At 46.4% G+C, this 26196-nt stretch overlaps 1 protein-coding gene across 1 annotated transcript in view; it reads right to left on the bottom strand.

Moving 5' to 3' along the window:
* SYN3 (synapsin III) overlaps positions 1-26196 on the bottom strand; it is a 443069-nt gene that overhangs the window by 63769 nt on the left and 353104 nt on the right. The window contains exon 7 of the mRNA XM_066259929.1: positions 20625-20687. Coding sequence (XP_066116026.1) covers positions 20625-20687 — 63 coding nt within the window. The remainder of the gene's footprint in view (positions 1-20624; positions 20688-26196) is intronic.

Here is a 26196-nt window from a genome sequence, read left to right as displayed (position 1 = left end):
GGGGCAGAGCCCTCGGCCTCTTTCTCATGCTGTCTTCCAGAAAATTCTAAGCTTACTTCACATGTTTTCCTTCCTCCCAGAGCTGCATAACCCATGAAACAACTCAGCCTAAGATATTAATGGGTTACAATAGATAAACACATAACCAGCAGCCTCTCCCTACAACCCCCAGTCTGTGACAACAGGACATGAATAGGCCTTCACCTATCCCAGAGTCATAATTAAAAAAAAATAAAAATCAAGAGAATGAATCTATAGATTTTGAAAAATGTACAGTGACAAGTGCCCCTGGTGCTAGTATCATATGTAATACTTTCACTGCCCTCAAAAAGTCTGCTGGGTCTGCCTGTTCACGTCTCTTCCCCTCGAAGCCCTGGCAACCACTGATCATTGTACTGTCTCTGTAGTTTTGGCTTTTTCCAGCATGTCATATAGTTGGAATCATAGTACAGGGAATCCTCGGGTTATGACACAGTTCCGTTCCTACAACAGTGACATATCTCAAATTTTGGTGTAAGTCGAAACACACCCTTACCTAACACAAACGCAACACTTGTGCTTTTAATAGTCTAGAATGGTGTAGGTAAGTATAGTGGGGGACGCCAACTTCCTCCCTCACTCATATGCCACATTACTGTGTATTCTTCCACTGTGTGCGACCAAACTATACTGCTCACAAAAATTAGGGGATATTTCAAAATTAATATGGAGCTCTAAAATATCCCCTAATTTTTGTGAGTGGTGTAGTTCGCCCACATTGTCTTGGAAGTATGCTGCTAACAGCGTAAGCTGAAACAATCACGTCTCATTGTTTTTTTTAAAGTTTTTATGAGAGTGAGCGTTGTAGACTCAAAAAGCCTTATGTTGAGACTGTTGTACCCCAGGACTCCCTATATGTGGCCTTTTCAGATTGGCTTCTTTTACTTAGTAATATGCACTTAAGTTTCCTCCATGTCTTTTCATGACTTAATAGCTCATTTCTTTTAAGCAGCGAATAAAAGGTATCAATTAAAACAGATATACAGGCCCTGGCCAGTTGGCTCAGTGGTAGAGTGTCGGCCTGGCGTGCAGAAGTCCCGGGTTCGATTCCCGGCCAGGGCACACAGGAGAAGTGCTCATCTGCTTCTCCACCCCTCCCCCTCTCCCTCCTCTCTGTCTCTCTCTTCCCCTCCCACAGCCAAGGCTCCATTGCAGCAAAGTTGGTCCGGGTGCTGAGGATGGCTTCATGGCCTCTGCCTCAGGTGCTAGAATGGCTCTGGTTGCAATAGAGCAACGCCCCGGATGGGCAGAGCAACACCCCTGGTGGGCATACCAGGTGGATCCCGGTCGGATGCATGCGGGAGTCTTCTGACTGCCTCCCTGTTTCCAACTTCAGAAAAATACAAAAAAACAAAAACCAAAACAAAAAACCAGATATACAACCCTGGTGGGGGATGTTGATCATGGAAGAGGCTGTGCATGTGTGGTGGGGGTGGGGGTGTGGAGGGTGGGGGGGGATGGGAAATCTCTGTCCTTTATGCTCTATTTTTCTGTGAACCTAAAATTTCTGGAGAAAAATAAAGTCTATTAAAAAAACAAAGACTATAATGGGTGGCTCTATTTTTGTGTGGTTCTATGCTAGGGTTAAAAAAAAAAAAGAAAGCTCTCCTCTCCTAGTCTTCCTAAGAGCACTGATCACAGGGGATTGTGAGACAATAATTTCACACATACTGAGTGTCTTCTAGAATCAACACCCCTAGGAAGACAGGGGCTCTGTATTGTTCTCTACTGTAATCTCACTGCCTGGCACACAGGAGGGACTCAATTAATATTTGTTGAGTAAATTAACAAAATACCAGGGCCTATGCTGGGAACTGGGGTTCCAACCATGGTGTCTTCTCTCAAGGACTAGGCTAGAACACCATTAAGCTGGTGGAGAACAGCAGGCCAGTCAGATGGTGCAAGAGGAGAGATCCATGCTAGGTCCCGAGCTGGCTCAAAGGAGGGCAGGAGGGCAGTAGTCACAGTTGCTGGGGCAAGACAGAGAAGGTTCTAAAGGGGTTGAGATACTTCAGCTGGGTTTAGAAGAACGAGCCCCAAGGGGTAGACATCCCAAGGTATGATCTCAATTGTGTGAAATACAGGTGGGCTCTGGAGGATCTTGCTTCAGGAGGTGTCATCATGACTGTCCCTGGGGTCGTGCTCTGGACCTTTCTGACAAGGAACCAGTCCCTGGACTAAAGGACTCCAGCTCCTGTGCTTCTGCTCCCCTGCTCTCTACCCCATTCTAACTGCCCCTCCTCAGCTCCAGCCAAAGGTTCCAGGGCCTTGGGTGCCATTGCATCGTTGGTTTTTGGGTGAAGGCTTTCACAGGGGCTCCACCCAGAAACACCAACTACATATGAGGGCTGCAAACAGAAGTGTCCTTGAGTTGGCTCATACTGGTTCATGAGAAGCAATTGTGAAATATTTGGAAATTTTGCGAGCCATCTATTAAACCACTGCTAGCTTGAAATTGTCTACAGTGGAAGTATTTACACCCCAGAAATTGGCAAACACTATGACTTAGGGCTTCCCCAACCCCTTCCCAGAGAGCCAGTCTACCAGCACACCACTGGCGGGAGACCATGTATGATGCTGACTGCTTTACAATGTCCCATGAAAGGATTTGAAGTGTTGCCACAAATGTTTGATTATTACGTTGTAAAAAGATTTAAAAGCTTTACAGACATGATTTCCTGTTCTTTATCAAATCTGTCCACCCTTATTTTTTTTAAAGGGGCATGCTAACCCAGCAGAGATCATATACTTACATTCTAACCTAATAAATGCATAATACAGATTGTTTAAAAAAGTTTTTTAGAAGCTTGATTGTAAAGCATCTGAAAAAAAGAAACACACACAAATGTTTGCTACACATTCACTGTGGCCGTCTGGCCAGCTCTTTTTTGTGTGCTCAGAGTGAGGCTCCCTCCCATCTTGGTTTATTTGGAGAGTAACCTGAGACTGCAGAGCCAGCTGGTGAAACACATGATTTTCTCAAAACTGAGCTCTCCACAGACAAAAGCCGTACAGGTAAACTGGGTGCTGAGGCTGACACACGGCCAAGTTCATCAAGAGACCCTCTGTGTTCGTCAGTGGACTTGATGATGAGGGTTGCAAATGAAAAGTTATGGAATAAAGTGACAGCTCGTATATTATTACTTTTCTGTCTGTTATAATGTCAAGTTCCACGTGGGATTTCATTGGAGAGTTCTGATGTCACCCAGTCAAGTCATAAGACAGAAGGAAGAATGAAGCCCGCTGGCCCCCTGAGGGATGAGGTCACTTTGTTTCTGGTGCTGCGGCTTTTGAAAAGGAAAAGGAGGAAGGAAACCTGGGAGGGGGGAGAGGAACTTTCAAAAAGTCAGGACTTCCAGCGCCCCGTCACAGTGCCCTTTGCTTTACTAGGGAGACATGTGTACCAGTTTCATTATTTCAACAGGAAACCAAATCACCATGATGGGTGGACACCAAAAACACATCAGAACAATACCCATGCCCACCACAGTTTCATAAATGTGTTCCTGTAAGGGCCAGCAAGCCTTGGCCTTGCTGGTCCTGCTGACCTCACCCCTGACCGCCTCCCCCTCACTTTCTCTCTCAGTTTTGGAAACTCACCAGCCCCTTGCTGCCTCGGGGCCTTTGCACTTGTTATTCTCGCTGCCAGAAAACCTCTTTCTGCAGGTGGGCATGTAGCTAGATTCTTCTCCTTGTCCGTTTCCTTATCACCTCCTCAGAGAGGCCTCTTTTGATTATTCAATCTAAAGCAGCTTGTACACTCCCCAGTCACATTCTATGATTTCACCCCCACTCATGTTCTTTCTTGTACCTATGGTCTCAATTATCTTGTAGCTGTCAATATCTCCCCCAACCCCCAATATAAGCTCTGCGAGAGCAGAAACTTGTCTGTTATATTTCCTACGGTATCTCTGGCTCTTGGCACGTAGTAGGTGTTTGAAAACTATTTTCTGAATGAGTAAATGAACAAAGGGATGCCAAGTGTGGTTGTTAGACACTCTTTTCAAACTGGACTCCTTAGAGTCTTTGTTTTTCCTTTTTTAGCAAGACAGACAGGCATACAGACAAACAGATACAGACAGACAGGAAGGGAGAGAGATGAGAAGCATCAGTTCATAGTTGTGGCACCTTAGTTGTTCATTGATTGCTTTCTCATATGTGCCTTAATCTGGGGGCTCCAGCCAAGCCAGTGACCCCTTGCTCAAGCCAATGACTTTGAGCTTAAGCAGCAATCTTGGGATTCAAGCCAGCAACCTTTGGGCTCAAGCCAGCGACTATGGGGTCATGTTTATGATCCCACATTCAAGCTGGATGAGTCCGTGCTCAAGCTGGTGAGCCCTCACTCAAGCCAGTGACCTTGGGATTTCCAACCTGGGTCCTTAGCATCCCAGGTCACTGCTCTATCCACCGCGCCACCACCTGGTCAGGCTTGACTCCCTAGAGTCTTGACATATCTCAGAGAAACTGTGGGGGTATCTTCTTTGTGGGTGGACTCATGTAAGAGACCAGTCGGGAAGGACTGTAGATCTCCCTTAATTTGAAGCTGCTTCACATGGACCTGGTTTATATACTGTTTTCATGGCTCATTGGACAGAAGGCTCAGAGTCCACAGAGCAAGGCCAGGTCCTTAGTGAGGCATCAGTGGGTGGAAGGTTGGGCTCCATACCTTCAACCTGATATCTGGGAGTCTGTGAATGGGACACAGTGGAGTAAGCATTGCTACTGAGGGGTGGCAGCCAGAGAGCAGGGCCGTGGCAGCCAAGTCACCTGGTCCAGGCATGAGGATGAGGCCTTGGGGAGAGAGGGTGGCCTGATTCTAAGTTTTCTTTCCAGCTGCCTCAGCACATTGCCCCTGAGTCACAAACTATTGATGGGTCGGCTAACACTTTTTGCTGAGGCCACATGGGAGAAGCCAGCGTTTTCCAACCACGACGTTAAACATAATGTTTGCTCCGACACTCACCAGGAGAGCAACCGCCTCCTCCTCTCTGCGGCCTCGTTAAATGGGTTCCATTTTCTCAGCACTCACTTTGGGAACATTCTTATTTGCTGTTGCAGGCTCTCGGAGAGACAGTCCGAGAGGCTGTGCTGATAAAAGGACTCCGGGCACGACAGAGACGGGGTGATGTCGAAATGAATAGCAGCTTTGTTTATTTGGCACCGGGACAGGCAAGAGGAGCTATCGCAAAAAATAAATAAATAAAGTTCCCCTTCTCTCCACAAGAATAAACCTACTCTGGCTGCATGGCCAGCAACACAATTTACTTCACAGACCAGAACAAAGGCAAGTGGGCTGAGATTAACTTTGGGAGAAGAAATTTATTTATAAAGTAATTATGGAGTAGGCATGGGATAGGGCTCGAAATGAGTAAGATCAAAAGGCATTTGAGATGCCTTAATTAGAGAGCCAAAAATAAAAAGCAGCAATAGACTGGATCTGGATAGGGGTCTAGCGATAGAGATGTATGATATATATATATACACACATACCAAGGCATTTATATATACATCTATATATACACTGAGCTACTAAATATGAATAGTTCCCCTCTCTGCAGACTTGACTTGTGTTTCCTTCTCACAGCGGCAAGAAGATAATACCACTGCCATTTTCTGAGCACTCAGCATGTGCCCAGCTCTATGCGACCTGGATGATGATAACAGATAATCACCCTCCTTCCCACTTCCTTAGCTTCTCTGAGCTTCAGTTTTCCCATCTTCAAAATGGGGATAATCAGATTACTTACTGCACAGAGAGCTGTTGTGATGGGCACAGGGCCTGACCCCTAGTAAGGGCTCAATAAATGGTGTGCAACTATTATTGTTATTGTTCACAGGTACATCAAACTTAACCTGTTAAAAACTGCAGTGCTGGCCCTGGCTGATGGCTTAGTGGATAGAGTGTTGGCCTGGCATATGGACGCTCCAGGTTCAATTCCCGGTCAGGGCACATAGAAGAGATCATCTGCTTCTCTTTCCCTTCCTCTCCCCCTTCTCTCCCTCTTCCTCCACCCACAGCCAGTGCCTTGGTTGGTCCGAGTGCATTAGGCTCAGGTGCTAAAAATAGCTCTGTACTTGAGCATCGGCCCCAGATGGGGTTGCCAGGTGAATCCTGGTCAGGGCACATGTGGGAGGCTGTCTCTCTATCACCCTTCATCTCACCTAAACAAACAAGCAAACAAACAAAACAAAAAACAAAACAAAACTGCAGTGCTCTTTCCCCTCAAGCCTGTCCTTGATTTCATATTTCATTGAATGGAGTCATCACACTCTCAATTTTCTTCTGCCCAACATGCAGTTAGTCCCTCAGTTCTATGAAGTCTGTTCTTCTCATGTCACTTGACTGTATCCTGATCTCATTCCTCACTGCTTCAGCTCCTGTCTGGGTTCAAACCCTTATTTCTTTTCTGAAAAGCCACAGTTTCTTCCTAATGGGTACCAGGGGCTCTAAACTCCCCTCCTTGCTCCCACTCCTCTCCTCTATTCTCACACTGCCTGCCTTATAAATCCAACCATGCCATCCCCACTGTCCCTTCTTTACTTAAAACCCACCAGTGAGTCTCTCTCTTACCTAGAAGACAAAGTCCAAATTCTAGAGTGCAGTGTCAACTGCATCTAGGATCTGGCTCTGACTTTTCCTCATGCTCACTTACTTGTCCAGGTCTCACTCTAGCCCAAAGCTCTGAAGCACTGGCTCTGCCTTAGCGTCAGCTGGGGGTACCAAAATGCCTGCCAAGGTTCGCCTCTGGGAAGAAGGGCCCACGTTTGTCTGTGGACTCAGCACAGTGACTACACACACTCATAGGACTTATATTTTGGATAAATGAGTAAATCAATGAAGATTTTCCCCTCCATCATGGTTCAATTTTATCTGGTCTCCCTCCTTAGCACTTGGCTTATATTTCTGCTTTAAGGTTTACTTCATTCCACTTTGATTGTAGTCAGTTGTCTACATGGTCTTCTTCTATCCACTTCTCCCCAACTCTCCAGTCTTACTTCCTACCACTTTTTACCTCAAACACTCACCCCCGCATCACTGGCCACCTGCTTGTTCCTAAGATGTATGGAGGTGGCTCCTGCCCCAGGGCCTTTGTGCATGCTGCTCCCTCTGCTGTCATGCTCTTCTTTCTATGTCTATCTACATGGCTTACTCTCTCCTTCCTTCACATGTTGCCTCACAGAAAGGCTTCCCTGGTCACACTCTGTCCCTCTTATTCTGTTTCTTTTGTCTTTAGAGCCCTGCTCATCATCCAACATATTGCAGTTTTGTTCATTCTTTTATCATCTGTCTTCCCCACAGGAAGTAAGCTGCGTGAGGACAGAGACTTTGTGGTATTCACTATTACAGCTCCTGTGCTTAGAATAGTGCCTGGTGTGTAGAATGCACTCATTAATTATTTCTTGAATGAATGCATAAACATGATTTGCTTTTCAGTGTACCAGAAATTTTCAAAATGTGGGTTTGAAATGGGCCATCCAATCAATTTAATGGGTCACAACAAACGTTTAAAAAAATGATAGGATGCAGTAGATTATATCAAAACTCCTTGCACATATAAAGGGAAAATATTCTTTCAAATTTATCTTTCTATCTAATATCTGGGAATCAGGTGACAAGGGAAAATGTATTAATTATTGTGGTTTTCCAAATGCTATCCAAATTTTTGGAAAGCATTGCGCTGTGAGCAGTCCAATGGTGAATATTTTAGGCTTTGAAGGTTATAATAATTATTGAATTCTAACCTTTTAGTGTGAAAGCAGCTATAGACCATATGTATACAGTATGAGCAGGGCTGTGTTACAATAAAACTTTATTGACAAAACCAGGTTAGGGGCTGGATTTGGCCTGTGGGTGTTAATTTGCTAAGCCCTGCACTAGACTGTAGTCCAGCATGAGCCTGGGTCCTTTGCCTATAAACTTTCTGCATTCAGGATACATGTCTTTTTCACCTCTGGATCTTAACCAAGAGTCCTTCATTGCACATAACCAATGTGAAAAATCATAAGTATTTGCCAAAATATTCAATAAATAGTTACTGAGTCCCTAACTCAGAACAGCTAGGCACCAAATCCATCAGTTCATTGAATTAATATAAGAGCCCTTGGCCTTAAATTCTCAACAGTCTTTGGCCCTCCTCCAATTTTTCTAAATGCTGAGACTCAGAGCTCAAAGGATGTCCTTGCCCTGGCTGCCAGGGTCACGTGTTGCCAGGGGTTGGCAGGGGTGGTGGGAAGTGGTAGGAATGGTGGAGGCTTTGGTGCAATGTTTAGGGAACTGCCTCATCATCTGGCTTATCAGTTTGCTGGTTCCTTTCCTTGGCTCTTCCCTTTAATAAATCAAAACTTCTGTTGTTACTGAGCTCCCGGGTCACTGATTCCTTTGCCCACATGTTGACAGAGTTACTGTGTGGCCATGAGTTTGAATGGAAGGAAAGGGAGGCACCTGACAAGTGTCAGCTCTGAAAAGCAACACTTGAGCTTCCCAGGCGCCAGCACGCTGAGCAGGTTGCCAGGGCGCGGGCCAGACTGGGAGGGGAGCGGAGTCAGTGGGTGCAGCTCGTGCCCCAGGCAGGCTGACAGTCCAGCAGGGCAGGGCTCAGGGTATAAGGTGGCGCAGAGCAGGGGTCTGTAGACTACATCCTGAGGGTAAATGCCAGTTTTTGTGCAGCTCACGAGTGAAGAATCATCTTTAAATGGATGGAAAAAAAAAAAACCCTGAAAGAATGATATTCCACAACATGTAAAAATAATACATAATTTAGATTTCAGTGTCTGCCAATCAGGCTGCATTGGAACAGCCACCGCCATTCATTAACGAAGGGATGTCCAGGGCTGCTCTCACACTGAAATGCTGGGGTCAAGTGGTTGCAACAGGGACCGTCTGGCCTGGAAGCCTAAAGGATATATCATCTGACTCTGTACAGGAAAAGGGTGCCGACCCCTGGCCAGTGTGGCCAGCATGGCGTGCTGACGTGGACTAGCAGCACTGACATCACCTGGGACCTTGCTAGAAATGCAGGCTCCCAGGCTGGCCGCCCTCAGGCTTTGTGAATCCGAACCTGGGGGCCCCAGGCTCTTCTCTTCAGCTGTTCGCAGCCTCTTCCACTGAACCCACAGAATCCTCTTAAGCACAACCACTTATGACGGAGTGAATGTCATGACCCGGGAAAGCCTGAAATGCCCTCGCGGTCCCACCACAGTGTCTCCCTTGCATCCATCTCCCTGCCTCCTCCTGCAGGACTGGGTGTTTGTGTGCAGGATTCCCAGGCGGGAGGCCAGGAGACGAGGCAAGGGACAGGGCCTGCCAGAGTGCCTTGTTTACTAGAAGACGCTGCTGATAATTGTGTTTCAGAAGTCTGCTCACCCTGTCCTGAAACATGCGTACACCCGCATGCACGCACACATGTGCACTCCAAAATGTAACAATCCGTCTCTGGCTTTCCCCACAGACAACCCTGCCACTGTCACCTGTCAGCAGCCATGCCAGCTGCCCCCACATGGAGCTCCCTCCAAGGAGCCAGAGGAGTGGCTGCTGTCCCTTCCAGGAAGCACGGCGGGGGCTGCCCTGCGCTGTGGCCCCGGTGAGGCAGGTGGCCTCTGCTTGTTTCAGGAAACCAAACTCCTTCCCAACGTGTGCCAGTTCAAAAATATTCTGTTGTTTACGGAAGTGTCGTGTGGTCAGTGCCCACAAGATCAGGTCCTTTATTCTTTCCAGATGAGTCTGTCAGATGAATGCTGTCCCTCTGGATGAAATGGGACTCGTAGGTGGTGGGGCTGCACACCCTGTTTGAAACACAGGCCAGGGGCGATCGTCTTTTTTTTCTTCCTCTCATTCGCTGGCATTCTCAGTCTTGGCTTCAGGCCTGGGGTGAGGTCAGTCCACCAAACAAGAGCGGTTCATATGCAAAGGTCAGCCTGGTCTCCAAGGTACTGACAAATTTCTTGGGTGGAGCCCTGCGAAATTCTTTATAAATCAACTCTCCAATTAAAATTGGCTGGTCGCCTTATAATGGGAAGAAATGATTCCACCGGGGCATTCCCAAATGTCCCAGGCAGCAGGAAGACAAGGGCTGAAGGACCAGTGACCTGGGTTTGGATCCCCTTTCCAGGAGTTACCTGTGACCGTGGGCAAAAGAACCCTCTCAAGGTTAGAGGAGATGTGTAAGACATGCATCCTGGTGAGGTGTGTTCAGGAATTGTTAATGCCCTCCTTCTATTCCTTTGTTCATCCCACTTCATCTGATTTGAGTTACCCTGGAGAAGTTATGGAGTTCGCTCAAGGTCATAGTGCTGGCAAAGGGCAGAGCCCAGATCGGAACCCGGGGAGGTCCAAGTCCAAAGCTCGTCTTCTTTGCTTTACCAACCCACCTCTCATACATTTTAATGCATGCTTAAATGTCACTGGCTGCTTGATGTCACTGGGTAAGGAAAATCATGCATATTTGTATACTTGACGCTCTGTATTTATGCTTAAATGACTTGCCCACGTGGATACTGCTGGCCGCACAGAGCATGGGGCTGGCAGTCCGACCCAGGTCTCTGAACCCAGACCAGCGCCCTTTCCAGGGAACCAAGGATGGTACAAGGATGTGGGAACTGGCAGGGAAAGTACTGCCGGTACTTAGCCTTAAACCAAAGGCCAGTTCTAAGAGATCTTAGCCCTCGACCCTTATAAGAAAAACAGATTAACAATCTAGGTGATTTGCCTTCAAATGACAAACATCAGGCAAGGCAGAGTCATAAAATGACTCTTTTAGTTTGCTTTTTTCTGCTCAGAATCATGACATTTTGAGATCTTTAGGATTCTTTATAGACTATGTGTGTGATGTACACACACACATACACACACATGCGCACGCACCTCTATGTACTATGAATGGAAAAAGGGGTTTGAACAAGTTCAGTGACTGAAAGTAACCTCACAGGGTAATCTGATCATTAATTCCTAACTGGGCAGGTCCTGGTGGACAGTCATGCCCCAGGCCTAACCCCCTTGGTAAAAGGTTTAACTAAATCCTGCTCATTGTTCTTGTGCATTTAGGTTAACACCCTTCTGAAATGCCAGAAGTAATTCTCTTTTCCAGACCCTTCCGAGGAAAAGGTGTAACCACCCTTAAGAGCAGTGGTTCCCAACCCCCGGGCTGCAACCGGTACCGGTCTATGGGCCATTTGGTACCGGTCCGCAGAGAAAGAGTAAATAACTTACATTATTTCCGTTAATTTATATTTAAGTCTAAACAATGTTTTATTTCTTATTTATTTTTATTATTATTATTTTTTGTATCTTCCTGAAGTTGGAAACAGGGAGGCAGTCAGACAGACTCCCGCATGCGCCCAACCAGGATCCACCCGGCACGCCCACCAGGGGGCGATGCTCTGCCCATCTGGGGCACCACTCTGTTGCAACCAGAGCCATTCTAGCGCCTGAGGCAGAGGCCATGGAGCCATCCTCAGCGCCCGGGCCAACTTTTTTTTTTCTCCAATGGAGCCTCGGCTGTGGGAGGGGAAGAGAGAGACAGAGAGGAAGGAGAGGGGGAGGGGTGGAGAAGCAGATGGGCGCCTCTCCTGTGTGCCCTGGCCGGGAATCGAACCCAGGACTCCTGCACGCCAGGCCAACACTTTACCACTGAGCTAACCGGCCAGGGCCGATGTTTTATTTTAAAAAAATGATCAGATTCTCTCTGTTACATCTGTCTAAGACTCACTCTTGACGCTTGTCTCGGTCACTTGATACATTTATCCGTCCCACCCTAAAGGCCGGTCCATGAAAATATTTTCTGACATTAAACGGGTCCGTGGCCCAAAAAAGGTTGGGGACCACTGCTTAAGAGAGCATATAATCTTTCTAACTCTCCTGTAACCTGAGCCTGCCTTGCTTTCTGCCACCTCCACACACTCTGCCTTACTTTCCCTCCTTCATTCCACACGTGTAACAGATTTTGCAAAACTCATTCTCTGCAGCATTTGAGACTTTTGCTCCCTGGCATTGCCATCCGTTTGGCTCAACTAAAGTCTTACAAAAATTCTCTATGGATTTGGTTATTTCTTATATTGACCGTACAAATAGTATACACACACATGTGCACACGCACACACGTGCTCACAAAGTTGATTCAGCAAACACTGAATTAATGAATATTGAGTCATTGCTTCTAAGGGAAAGACAGGGCTAGGTTCCTTTAAGCCTCTGGTCACAACATTTTCATCGACCAGTCAACACCTAACTTTATTCTGTGTTTCTGTTTTTTAAAGACTATGTTTAAAATATACTGTTTCTGTTCAAAGGCACTTTATTTAATATATATTGTTGAGCCATTAACATCGCACTCACAGCCAACAGCACTGTAACTCATGCCTGAGCAAAGCTTCTATCTAACACCCATATTTTCTCCATGAGGCTCATCACAGCTTTCTTGCCCTTAGAAACTCTAGACAGCAACTTTAGCACTATACCTGGGGGGTATTGTATACGATGAAACCACCAACAGAAAGCACAAGAATGTGCAAGTGTGGCACTCTGTGGAATGAGAAGAGGACACTTGTTTATATTTTCAACCTTTTTTTTTATGGCACAAATACACACTAATTACTAAGGTCAGGCCCCTGACTAAATACAACCATTTTCATCTCATGGCACAAATAAATTAGTTACTAAAGAAGAAGAGGTCAGAGCCCCTTTTTCTTTAGTAATTAGTTTATGAGTGCATGAGAAACAAAGGTTGAAAATCACTGGGGGGCTGGAACCGGAAGGCAGGGCACACCTGTCCGACCACGGAAACTCTGCCTGTTGGGTGACTCCAGTTATTTGCTGCTCTGCACACATCTGTGACTGACCATGAACAGGGGTGAGAATTGATTTTGAGGGTCACAAACAAACTTTAGCGAGTGGATGAATGTGTACTACAAAATCCACGCACTGGAATCGCTGAGAAGGGAGCACAGTACCTAAAATTTTCATTAAGGTGTAAAAGATGGATAGATTCCCCTCCCAAGGGCTCACTTAGCTCAAGAGAAGCAGAGAAAAAAATGAGGACCGTAGTCATCTAAACAGAGTGGCAGGGAAGATGAGAGAGGACACGTAGGAGGCGGGAGCTGAGAGGGAGGGCAGTGGAGTGGGTGTGGGTCCCTTCCTCTTCTTCAGTTTGGCGGGGACCTTGACCACGGCCTCCCTGGAACACCTTGCAGGCTGGAGCCTCTCCCTTGCTCTCACTTGCCTTGGCTTCTGCTGAGCATTAAACAGAGTGACGCTCCTCTCTGGCAGGCTCCCAGATGCTGGGGAAGCTTTGATTTCTTAACGGCTCCCCTGGGCTCCATTCCTCCATTTGCTCATTTTCTAGCCCTCCCTCTCCCTAGCCATGCTATTGGGCTACCTACTCCCACTTAAGAAGCGATGGTGCCAGGAAATCTCCTTGAGTGAGTCAGCCTGAGAGAAAGGACCGGAGTCCAGGTCACCCATAGCTGATGACAGCGGCAGCCCTGACCAAGCAGGGGTGTGCAAGACGCCTGGGCTGGTGGAAACATCGTGTGTCGGAGCTGCCACTTCGGCCTCCCAGAACAGACAGGCTGTCTGCAGGGGTGACTCAACCCTGTCATTCACCACTCCAGGCTCCTTTCAGGACAACAAACCCTGGGCATGCAGGGAGAAGTGTTAGGCTATCTGGGTCTGGGCTCATTAACCCGTGACTATGAATATGCCCTTCACCTCTCTTAGTTCAGGGACTAGCATCTGACTGCTTGTACCCCAACTCCACCACTTCCTCCCTGTGCCTCAGTTTCCTCATCGGTTAAGTGAGGATTCCAATAGTATCTTCCTCTTAGGGTGGTTCTGAGGATTGCACTCAGTGATGAGTATGTATAAAGAAAGCCCTGAGCGCAAAGCCCGCATTGAGTAAACCCTGGAGAGCATTAGCATTTAATACTACTGTGGTGGTTATTATTATTACTGTTCTTATCTCGAATGGGGCTAAATGATCTCCAAGGTCCTTCTTTCCCTTCCTGTCTTGTTTTTGGAGATGCTCCCCTTCTGTGCAAGGACCCTTTTCCTCCCCAGGCCTTACGTGCTTATCTTCTAAGTGAGATGCTGGGACTCAGATCCTGAATGTCTGAAATAAGGATAAGGTGACTCCCGGGGGGGGGGGGGGGTCAGTTTGTTATCACCCTCTCTTCCAGGGACGCTGTTGAGATAAGCAGTCACATAATCAGAGCATTTATATTTGCGGTGGATTTAAAAATGCCCAGTCACTAAGCATTTACCAGGCACCTTCTGAAACCTTGACTGATTTATTCTGTCATCATTACAACCTCCAGAGAGAGAGTATTGTGTCCAAATTAGAGATGAGGAAATTGAGGCACAGAGTGATGAGGCAATTTGCCTAAGGACATACTACTAGTAAATGGTAAACCCAGATTCAAACCAAAAAACCTAACTCCAGATTCTACAAACTTTCTCCCACACTACACTGGCAGTTGGCCTTGAACTTGACTTCTTATCTGATGACAGTAACTTAATTTTATGCTATTCTTTTCAATGGGCTGCTCTTAGTATTGATTAAAACCATGGATTTTCATTCTTTCACATAATGTAGGGATCATCTCCATGATATCTTAACTTTTGGGAGGGTCACAGGCCCCCTGTGAAAAGCTGGAAAAAAACCGCAAACAACTTGTGGACCCTCTTCTTCCCAAAAACATTCATACCACATCCATAGATTTGTCTCAGTTACAGGAGGTTCAAACATCTCAGGCTAAGAATCTCACACAATGCTTAGATTCTCTTGAAACTGTCCATTAAATATTCATTGTTACTAAACTCTGTCTGCATTGATGAGAATCTCCTACCTAAAGGGCTGTCCGTTCCATCAGTGCTCACCTCTGATTGCCAGAAAGTTGCTCCTGCAACACGACTGACATTCATTTCACCCTAAATTTGCTCCCAGCTTTGCCTGCTAGATGCTGTGTAGAATCAGTCCAGTCTATCTTTCCATGACAGTTCTCCACGCTTCTGAAGATGCTGGTGACACGGTCCTTAGCCCTTCCAGGCTAGATGCCTCTTTCCTTCTGTTCAGTTCAAATTTCCCTGAACGTCCTCGTTTGCCAATGCCTCTCTCAAACACCCAGGACTGATGTTCAGCTCAGAACCCAATACAATCTTCTGGCCATGGACTGACCAGTGCATGCTCTAAGTATTAATTAGATCTCCATTAATATGTCCTAAGAGTGGGTGACATTCTTCAAGCCTTATTTTACTTCAAATTAGAACATTCTTGCCCTTTTCAACTATAACAAAGAATTGCATGGTATAGAAATGACAGTTCAGTGAGCTATCACAAAGTGAACATCCACATAACACCCGAGTCAAGAACTGTACCTTCACCCTCTTTTGCCTCATCCCAATTGGCACTCTTTCCCCCCTCACGAAGACAACGCCCATACTTTTATGGCAACAACGTTCTTGCTTTAAAAAAAAATGTTATCGCCTAAATGTTTATCCCACTTAACACTGTGGTTTTCTGATTTTGTATAAATGGAATCATATAAATAGGAATTCTTTTGTATCTGACACTGGTGTGTATGAGATTCATGGATGTTGTTATATATAGTTGTAGCTCATTTGTCTTCATCGTTGAACATTTTCCATTTGTCTGAATATGCTGTAATTTATGTAGATATTTATTATTAATGGACACAGAGGCTAGATCTGGGTTTTGGCAATTATGAACAAGGTGCCATAAACACCGGTGCACACATGCGTGCATTTAGGCTAAGCACACCTAAAAGAACTTCTGTGTGACTTCAGCTCAGTGGATAATATCAAGCTGTAGTCCAAAGCAATTGTACCAATTCACACTTTCACTAACATTGTGTGTGTGTGTTCCAGCTTTTCCATGTCATCACCAACACTTAGTGTTATTAATCTTTCTAATTATAACTATTCTGGTGGTTCTATAGTGGCATCTCATTGTGGTTTTAATTTGCATTTCCCTAATGAGTAATGAAAATTGAGCCCATTTTCATCTATTTATTGGGTATTTATGTATTAGAGGTTTTGGCTACTTCTTACTCATCTGACTCATACTGAACTTGTAGCCAAACGAAATAAAGTCTCTGACAGATGCTGTTGCTTAGTCATATCTCCCTTATTGACGTCAGTTGGATTTTGGGCCCTAGGAGTAGGTCTGAACATTCTTAATCATAATGACTGCTGATATTGATTGAATGTCCACTATGTTTCAGGCATTGAGCTTGATATGCATAATGTCTCTTAATCCTCACAAACAGCTTATGATATTAATCCTATTATTATCTCCATTTTACATAAGAAGAAACTAAGATGGGGAGAGGCTAAGTAATTTACCTATGGTCTTACACCAGATAGATAGAGTAATCTGGATTCAAATTCATGCCCCTTTCAACTATAACATAAGGCCTCCCAAAGATGGAAACATCTGACTGCATTAAAACATTTTCTTAATGGTTAAACAGTGAATAATAACATGAACATGTAACTAGTTATCAAATGGAGAAAAACAGTTGCAAAGTATGACAAAGGATTAATGTGCCTAATATGCAAAGAGTTTTCACAAATTAATGAAAGGACAAGCATCTCATTAAAGAAACGGTCAGAATCTCTGAGGTCAGGGACACTTGGGAAATTCTGCTCACTTTCTCAGGTTCTGTTATCCCTATAATGTATATGAACAAAATTTATGACTCTGAGAAGTTTTGCAATAAAATTTATGTTAACGCAGAGTTTTCCAAACCTATAACTATAATTATAATTCTTTGGAACTGACTTTGAAGCATGTTGAGCTCTATAATAAACTAATGCTTCCTCTGGTTTATAGTCTAGCAAAACTTTCAACAAAGGGAAAAGAAAATAAAATTCATTTTCTTCAGGGTTTCTCAACCTTGACACTGCTGACATTGGGGTTGCATAATCTTAGGCACTGGAAGGTGGTCAGTGTCATCCTTGGCCTCCACCCATAGATGCCAGATGCCCGTAGAACCTCTCCCACCCCAGCTGTGACAACCAAGATTGCTTGTAAGCACGGCCAATGCCTCCTGGCGGTGGGCAGAATCATTCCTCCCACCTAGGAACCACTGGTCTAGTTTGATTTCTAAAGAGCTCATGGTGTTCCCCATGATTAACTCCTGCCTAAGTGCTCCCCAAACTGCATAGTATCTGATTTCTGTGCCCGGTGACACCTACTGTTCTCATCTCAACATAAGAGGGTAGCAGTCCTCTTTTCAGGTCTTTCTTGTGTTTTAGAACTCCTCACATTACCAGGCACACCAAACCACCGTCTGCTCCCCCGATGCGGACGTTTTTTTCCCATCTTTCCTTGCCCTTGCTGGAATTAAGCTCCTTCCTTCAATCCACATGAAAACCCTCTTCCTTCAATTCCCATACGCCTTACTCAGCCTTCCACCAGACCTGCAACACACATTATGCTTAATTATTTATGTGACTGTCTCCCCAATTCCTTGAGAGCAGGGACTGGGTCCTATTCATCCTCTGATTCTCAGCACAGAGTAGGGACCGATCAATATATATGAAAAAAGGAGCAAAATGTAATTGAGGATGGGTTCGTGATGTCACCCCCAGGGCCCTAGGTGAAGTTCCAGCAACACGGAGTTAGTTCATCGATAGCCTCCTTGCCAGTTTCGTCCTCAGAATGCTCGCTCTGCTTGACTCCAGGCAGCCCCCCTTCCTGAGAGAAGCTGGAACTATCACAGAAGGTACCAATTTTGCTACTCTCCCTTTCAGCCATGAACGTGACATCATCTGCCCACTCGGCATGTCCAGACCATTCCTGATAGTTTTCTTATTCCACACAGAAAGAGAAAAGCCCTTTTCCCTTGATCTCAGCATTTTTGTGAACCTCGGTTTTTTCTGGCTGGTGACACCCTCAATCCTTGGAGATGTGTTCTCCTTTGCACACTTTGGGAGTCCCTCTTGGGTCTGAGTTCCTCAGAGGTGCCCGCCTCCCCCCACCCTGACCATGTGTCAGTCTCTTTAAGTATTTCCTTCCTTTTATTTCCTGCCTTGGATTATGTTAAACTTTAGAAACCGAATTTAATTCTTGGGAACCCTCTAACTTTATCAGAATTGTCCAACATGGTGGCAGGGGGTGGAAAGAAAGGGACAAGCTTGAGAAACATTAATGATGGGCAAGTGGCCAGGCTAGATGACCATTGGGATGGGGAGGAGGAGTGGAGATGACTCCCAGATTTATGTTTTGAGACAATGGGAGGATTGGTGGTTTCTGCTCCTGATATGATCACAGGAGGAGGAGGAGGAGGAGAAGGAGGAGGATGAGGAGGAGGAGGAGGAGGACGAGGAGGGGGAGCAGGCTGTCTGGGAGTATCATGGGCCTGGCCTGGGATGTTGAGAGTCTGAGGTTTTCATGGGAGACAAGGTGAAGAGGTGGAGGAAGGAACTGGGTATAAGAGCCTGATGCTCTGGATAGGAAATGCGATTGGGGCTGGCTGTCGGCGTGTAGATGCTGCTGAAGACAGGGGAATAGATGAACACTCAGACAGCATGTGCTGATAGAATAGACAGTTAAAAGTGGAACAGGAAGAAAGGCCCCTGAAGGAAACTGAAGAAGTGGTCAGAGAGACAGAGAGAGGAGGAGAGCCAGGAGAGCTCACTGGAGAAAGTTTCTGTCCCTTTGGGACAGAAGGGATGGCGGCAGCTTTAAATGATACAGAGAGGTCGATTTAGAGGTGGACTGAAATGTGCCTGCTGGGTTAGGAGTTATTGGGGAACACAGGGAGGGCAGCCTCAGTGTATCTGAGGCGTTGGGAGGAGAGGCCGTGGGGAACAGACGCAGGGTTGTATCTGAACAGGAGTTCACTCATCCATCCATGTCACCAACAACCTGAGGGGCCACTGTGCACCAGGGGCTGTTACAGGGCATAGCCGCAGGCAAGCAGGGGAAAGCTCCTGTCCTCATGATGTGTACTTTTTAGGGAGATGTGTATGGAGGGGTGGTTATTAGCCATCTTTCCACAGAGGAGGAGGCTAAGGGAAGTTAGATGGCAACTTGCTCAAGTTCATACAAAGATCAGAGCTGGGGTTGTGCCGGGCTCTGGCCATTCTTTGCTGCCTGCAGGGAATGGATTTAGGTGGGAAGTCATGACGCAGAAGGCAGAGAGGGCAGGGAAGACCCAAGATGCAAAGTGCCCGATTATTCATGGCTGGGTGGGCCTTCTCCGGACAAGGTTTCTACTGGGTCCTGCTGTCCTTTATCTTGGACCCCGCGTGTTGGGCCTCATGCTTGGACTCAGGTCCCTCCAGTGCGGGTGGCAGGCACTGAGATCCACATGCTCTCATGGGGTCCTATTTGTGCCAGAAGTTTGAGAGGCAGCCGCCCCTTCCCACACCCCCCACTTCCCTACCCCCCTTTCTTAGGAGTAGATGTCCATTCCTCTGGAGACTCTGATCCATATGTTTTGAGTGGGGCTGAATACATCTCCATGCTTGTTAGGGGTGGGCACAGGAACCCAGGCAAGGCTAGTCAATGTCCCCCCATGAGACCAGAGATAGAGATGCTGGTGGGCCACCCATAGCTGTGCTGACTATCTGAAGAAACACCAAGTAGAGATGGACAGAGTCAAGAGATACAGAGCACTGCACTCAGACCACATCGTCAGAGCTCCTGGATCCAGCCCTGTCCTAGTCTACCAAGAACTATTTCAGATTTCCTGAAAACTTGAACCAATGAAATATCTCCCTCTCTCCCCCAAAACTGAGTTGGGTTTCTCCATTTGCAACTGAAGCATTCTGACCAATATGTCAGCAGTGACTGTATAAAACATCATTTACTTTTGCAGAAGCTGACTGACTCCAGGGACTTCCTCCATGGAGCCAGATGCATTCGCCACCTTCTAGGTCAGGGGTCCCCAAACTACGGCCCGCGGGCCACATGCGGCCCCCTGAGGCCATTTATCCGGCCCCTGCCGCACTTCTGGAAGGGGCACTTCTTTCATTGGTGGTCAGTGAGAGGAGCATAGTTCCCATTGAAATACTGGTCAGTTTGTTGATTTAAATTTACTTGTTCTTTATTTTAAATATTGTATTTCTTCCCGTTTTGTTTTTTTTTACTTTAAAATAAGATATGTGCAGTGTGCATAGGAATTTGTTCATAGTTTTTTTTATAGTCCGGCCCTCCAATGGTCTGAGGGACAAAGAACTGACCCCCTGTGTAAAAAGTTTGCGGACCCCTGTTCTAGGTGTTAGCCCTGCAAGCGATAAAGACAGAAGCTTACAGCGTAGCCATGGAGATGGTGAAGGTACAAGGGAATCACTGCTTACAAAATGCTTTACATTCATTACCCTGAAGCCACAACCATAGGAAACAATTAGCCATGCTGGCTGGGTTTGGGCGAGTGGGGCCTGGGCTGGAGAGAGGTTCCATGCTAGGGGAGCTGAGAGGAAGGTGGGCTGGGAAGGAGAGGGCTTCTCTAACATTGTTCTGGGCAGGTGGGCTAAGGTGGGGCTGGTGGGGGACAGAGAGAGGGTGGCTGGCCTCCTGGAAGCTGCCCGAGTGTTAAGGTGAGTATAGGAGCTGTTCTCCTACCTTTCCCATCCCGGCGTGGGCGTGTCCCAGCTTGACCACCACAGGGAAGTGCGGGGCTGCGAGCTGAAAGAGAGCAGAGGGGTCACTGGTTACGTCCCAGAGCATCTCCTCCAAGGCTCTGTGCTACACAGGAGTCAGTCCCCTGATACTACCAGGAAGCCCCGCAAGAACGCTCTGACAGGAGGTCATCCTACTGCGTGAGTCAAGACACCCGAAACGCCAACACTTCTGGCTTCTGAAGGAAGCTCAAGCCCTTAAAGCCAGTCTGCCTGGGACACCCACCAATCTGGAGAGATGGTAGAGGGAAATAAATCAATCAGTTTCACATCCTGACTGTGTGGCTTTTGACAAGCTGCTACATGGATCTGTGCCTCAGTTTCCTCATCTATAAAATGGCATGATGAGTACTCATCCCATAGGGTTGCTGAGAATGATATGAGTTACGGCATGTGAAGCACATTGTAAGTACTCAGTGAGGGCAGCTCTGTTATTCATGTTACAGCTCTGCCTTCTGTCATTTCCCTCAAAACCTTCAAATACCTAGAAATTCTCATTCTCTCCCCCAAGCCCTCCCCAGGCCAGGCTGTGATGTTTCCCCATAATAGGGGCATGCTCACTGTGGGCACGAGCGTTTATTGAGCACACCCTGTAGGGCACTGTGCTGAGCGGCTGCCCTGCGTGATCTTCAGTTACACCCGGGAGGGCAGTAGCCTGGCCTGGTTGGCTCCCTGTTGCATCTCCAGCTTCCAGAACACTGCCTGGTCTGGGAAGAGCACTTGACACGGAATCTGTGCTTCAGTCAGCCCTCTGAGCAAGACCGATACCTAGTCTGACATGGAGAGGCTGCTGTGACCGCTAAGGAAGGGTCCGCGATGGGCCACATCTATGTGACCTCACATCTATGGTCCTCATCACTCATTACCCCCGTCACCCTCATTACCCCTGAAATGGCCCCATGAGGCAAGCAGGAAAGATACTTTTTAGTTAACACATTGGGATGACATTGGTTAATAAGGATATATAAGTTTCAAGCGTACAATTCTGTGATACAGTATCTGTGTATAGTAGTAACACATGCTCATCACCCGAAATTTAGTCTCATAGAGAAGGTATTTCTATTAATTTCACAGACGGGAATATTAAGACTCAAAGCAGCTGCTAGGAAGGGGTGAAGCTGGACTTAAACTTGGGTCTGTTAGCTTTTAGGTCTCAGATCTTCCTGCAGCAGCTGCTGAATAGAAAACTTCCCCCTTATTCAGGCTAAAATACACCATTTCCTGGTGTCTAGAATTAATAAGTGCGTCTTAAAAAAAAAGGTCAAAATTTAAATTTGATTCCAGAAGCAATATGTACACACTATAAACAGTTTGGAAAATATAAAAGTGCTATGTAGTTGTATATAAAGAGGATACAAATCACCTTCAGACCTTTAACAGTTTTTGTGTATTAGCTGCTGGTATTCTTCTTCTTTTTTTTATTGGGGTGACACTAGTTAACATAATCACTCAGGTTTCAGGTGCCCAATTCTACAACACATCACCTGTACACCACACTGTGTGTTCACCCACCAAGTCCAGTCTCCGTCCATCACCATTTGGCCCCTACACCGTCCCCCACCTCCCCCTTCCCTACCAATCACAACACTGTTGTCCGTGTCCATGAGGTGGGTTTTTATTTTATTTTATTTTTTCTTTATCTCTTCACCTCCCTTGCTCAGGCCTCCTGCTCTCCAATAGTATTCTTCTTTTTAAAGAAATTTATATGTTCTCTTCTGATTTTTCTGTTCTTACAAAATTAGGAGTACTGTGCATATTCAATTTTCTGTTCTTTCCAGTTAATGTTATGTGGTAACATGTTCCTGCTGGTAATGACTTGTCAGTTTAATAGTTATTAGGACATATTTCACATACAAATAAAGACTTAAGAGCAATATTATGGATATCACTTAAGAAATAAGCCATTGCCTAAATAGTTGAAGCACTGGATATGCTTCTTTTTTTCTCACATTCCCTATTCTCTTATCTCAGAGGTATCCATTATTTGAATTCTGTGTTTATTATTCATTTGCATGTGTTCATATTTAACTATATATTATGGGTGACTCCCAAGCAATATATACTACATATTTTCAAACTTTATGTAAGCGGTGTCAAAAGAATCTATTATTGTACACCCTTTTTGGGTACATTATGTTTGTGAGATTCATGTATGTTGATATATATAATTCTGATTCATTTTTTTGCTTGTTTGTATTTTTCCAAAGTGAGAAGTGGGGGATGGCAGACAGACTTCTGCATGCGTCCGACCAGAATACACCCGGCATGCCTACCAGGGGGTGATGCTCAGCCCCTCTGGGGCATTGCTCCACTGCAACTGGAGCTATTCTAGCACCTGAGGTGGAGGCCATGGAGCCATCCTCAGTGCCAGGGCAACTTTGAGCCAATGGGGCCTTGGCCACGGGAAGGGAAGAGAGGAAGGAGAGGGGGAAGGGTGGAGAAGCAAATGGGCGCTTTTCCTGTGTGCCCTGGTCGGGTATCGAACTCGGAACTTCCACATGCTGGGCTGACACTCTACTGCTGAGTCAACTGGCCAGGGCCAACTCTGATTCATTTTCAACTGCTGCATAGGATTCCATGTTAGGAACACATTACTATGTGTCCATTTCCTGCTGCTGAACATTTAGGTCACTTACACTTGTGCAATTATAAATAATACTAGTACAAATACTCTTAAACATACTTTTCTATGCCCATGTTGGGAAGCTTCTCCAGGGTACATGTGCAGGAGCAGAATTGCTGAATTGGGGCAATGCTCATCTCAGTTTTGCTAGATCTTGCCAAATTGCTTTCCAAAGTGGTTGTACTGACTTAATGCTCTCATAATTAGGGAAAGAGCTCCCAACATGTGAGGTTGAAAGTCTTAGGATTTACCAACCCCGGGGATCTGAAGTGGAATGAAAGGATACATTTGTACCAAGTGGCTTTTGTTCCCAGGCAGAATCGCCACACACAGCCATCCACTCACAGACCCTAGACTCCAGCAGTCCACTGGTCACTAGTAGAGCTTCATCTCCTTCTCATTTTAAGGTGGAGTTTGATATCAAGGAATATGAGTCTGTTCTCTCCTCTCCGCCACCCCTCCCAGCCCGATTGTTTCCCCACACACTGACGGGTACTGGAAAGAACATGGGGGTTGGGGTTAAGTTTACTCTCTGTTTAATCTTGGGCTAGATATTTAACCTCTCTAAACCTTAGTTCTTTAATCTGCAAAGTGGGGATAATAGTACCCAACTCAGGATCGCCGAGGGGAGAAGAAACAAACTAAGGAAGCTGCTTACCACCATGTGGAGGTTCAAACTCAAAGTGCAGAGTGGAACTGAGTGAAGGAAGGCGCTAACTCTAACTTTGTAGGGTGAGGAGGAGATGAAGGGAGGCAGAATGATGGAGGAAGGAGAGCAGAGTCTCCGGTCTGGCAGCATCTGGTGGTATGGGACGAAGAGAACTGAGGTCCAACAAAGGGAAATCTGGGGGGTTACACCAAAAGTGGTTAAAAGCTGGCAATTTTGATCTGAAGGAACCTTAGCAAGAGTCTTGCCTAGTCTCCACAGTGCCATGTTGTGGCAGGTAGAATTTCTAGGAATGCTCCCCAAGATGTCCCACAGAATCCCTGGAGCCTGTGGATGTGCTGAGATTGTTGTACATCACATAATGATCGTTCTGTTATATGGCACAGATTACCTTAAAATAAGGTGATTGTGTTGGAAGGGCATAATCAAATCACACGAGCCTTTAGAAGGAGAGAACTTTCTCAGGCTGGTAGCAGAAGAGGAAGACAGAGAAATTCGAAGAATGAGGAAGACTCAACACACCCCTCCTGCTTTGAGATGGAGGCGGCCATGGGAGAAGGAATGTGGGCAGCCTCCAGGAGGGGAAGGCAGCCCCTGGCTGATAGCCAACGAGGAAATGGCGACCTCAGACCTCTGGCCACAAAGTACTGAAGTCCATCAATACAGAGAACAAGCCTGGAGGAGAATCTTGAGCTCCAGAGGAGAAGGCAGGGTGCTGGCACCTAGCGTTCATGAGGCCCTCTGCAGAGGACCTGCTATCCTGGACTTCAGATCTACACAACTGTGAGCTAATAAAGGGATGTTCTTTGAAGTCGCTAAATTTGTTAGAGCAACCATTGGAAACTACTGTATTTTTTGCTCTGTAAGACACACTTTTTCCCCCAAAAAAGTGGAGGGGGATATGCCCGTGTGTCTTATGAAGCAAAAAATATGGTATTTTATTAAATATTTTATTTTATTTTTTTTTGTATTTTTTTTTTTTTTCTGAAGCTGAAAATGGGGAGAGACAGTCAGACAGATTCCCGCATGCACCCGACCGGGATCCACCCGGCACGCCCACCAGGGGGCGACGCTCTGCCACCAGGGGGCGATCTCTGCCCCTCCGGGGGGCGTCACTCCGCTGCGACCAGAGCCACTCCAGCGCCTGAGGCAGAGGCCAAGGAGCCATCCCCAGCGCCCGGGCCATCTTTGCTCCAATGGAGATTCGGCTGTGGGAGGGGAAGAGAGAGACAGAGAGGAAGGAGAGGGGGAGGGGTGGAGAAGCAGATGGGCGCTTCTCCTGTGTGCCCTGGCCGGGAATCGAACCCGGGACCTCTGCATGCCAGGTCGACGCTCCAGCACTGAGCCAACTGGCCAGGGCTTATTAAACATTTTAACACAGCATTTGGTTCAGAAGATTTTTTTCTTTATTTTCCTCCTTAAAACCCTAGGTGTGTCTTATGGTCAGGTGTGTCTAAAGGAGCAAAAAATACGGTAATTCACGTGTCTTCCTAGGAACAGAAGCTCAAAGAGTGAAGTGATTGTGTTCATGCCACATGTTAGCAGAACCAGAAGCCAAGGTTGCGTGTTTTGACTCTCCATCAGGTACTCTCTCTGTGAAGGCACCCTCGTCTGGGGACCACATGAATACCTGGGGTGCAGTACATGCTTTCCCCTGATCACAACGATCAATCAAATATCAAATCAATTCAGGGAATGCTCCTGGAGGGAGAACTGTGTGGCTGGCTCTGTGTTGTGTGCTGGGCACGACGCACAGAAGATTGAGACACGATTCCTTGACCTGCAGAGATGGGCTGTACAATGCAAGGGCACACAGGGCCCCATAGCTGGTAAGCTGGAGTGGGTGGAGTGATGAGCAAGTCTCCACAGGGAAGGCAGGTCCTGGGAAAGATGCTAGAGGATGAGTGGGTTGTGGGTGGCTACAGGGGCTCAGTATTCCTTGAGGGGGTGAATGAGGCAGAGTACTGTGTTTTCCCAAGGTGGGTGTTTAGAGTCTTCATGGGCTCTAATGAGCAAAGACTCTCAGGAAGGATTCATCTGATGACACTTAATATGAGTTTATCTGCAATAAATCCATTTTGGACATGATTGCTAAATAACATATATTTTCACTGAGTGCCCTTCTCCAGCATTCTTAAATAAAATCCAAGAGGTGCATGATTGTCAGAAGTGGGGGGAGAAGAAATTGTTATCTGGGTTGACAGAACACAGAAAGTCAATCCAGAA

Source organism: Saccopteryx bilineata, chromosome 1 (assembly GCF_036850765.1).
Source record: "Saccopteryx bilineata isolate mSacBil1 chromosome 1, mSacBil1_pri_phased_curated, whole genome shotgun sequence".
NCBI lineage: Eukaryota > Metazoa > Chordata > Mammalia > Chiroptera > Emballonuridae > Saccopteryx > Saccopteryx bilineata.
Note: the sequence above shows the minus strand (reverse complement) of the source record. Positions and strands in the feature narration are given on the sequence as shown.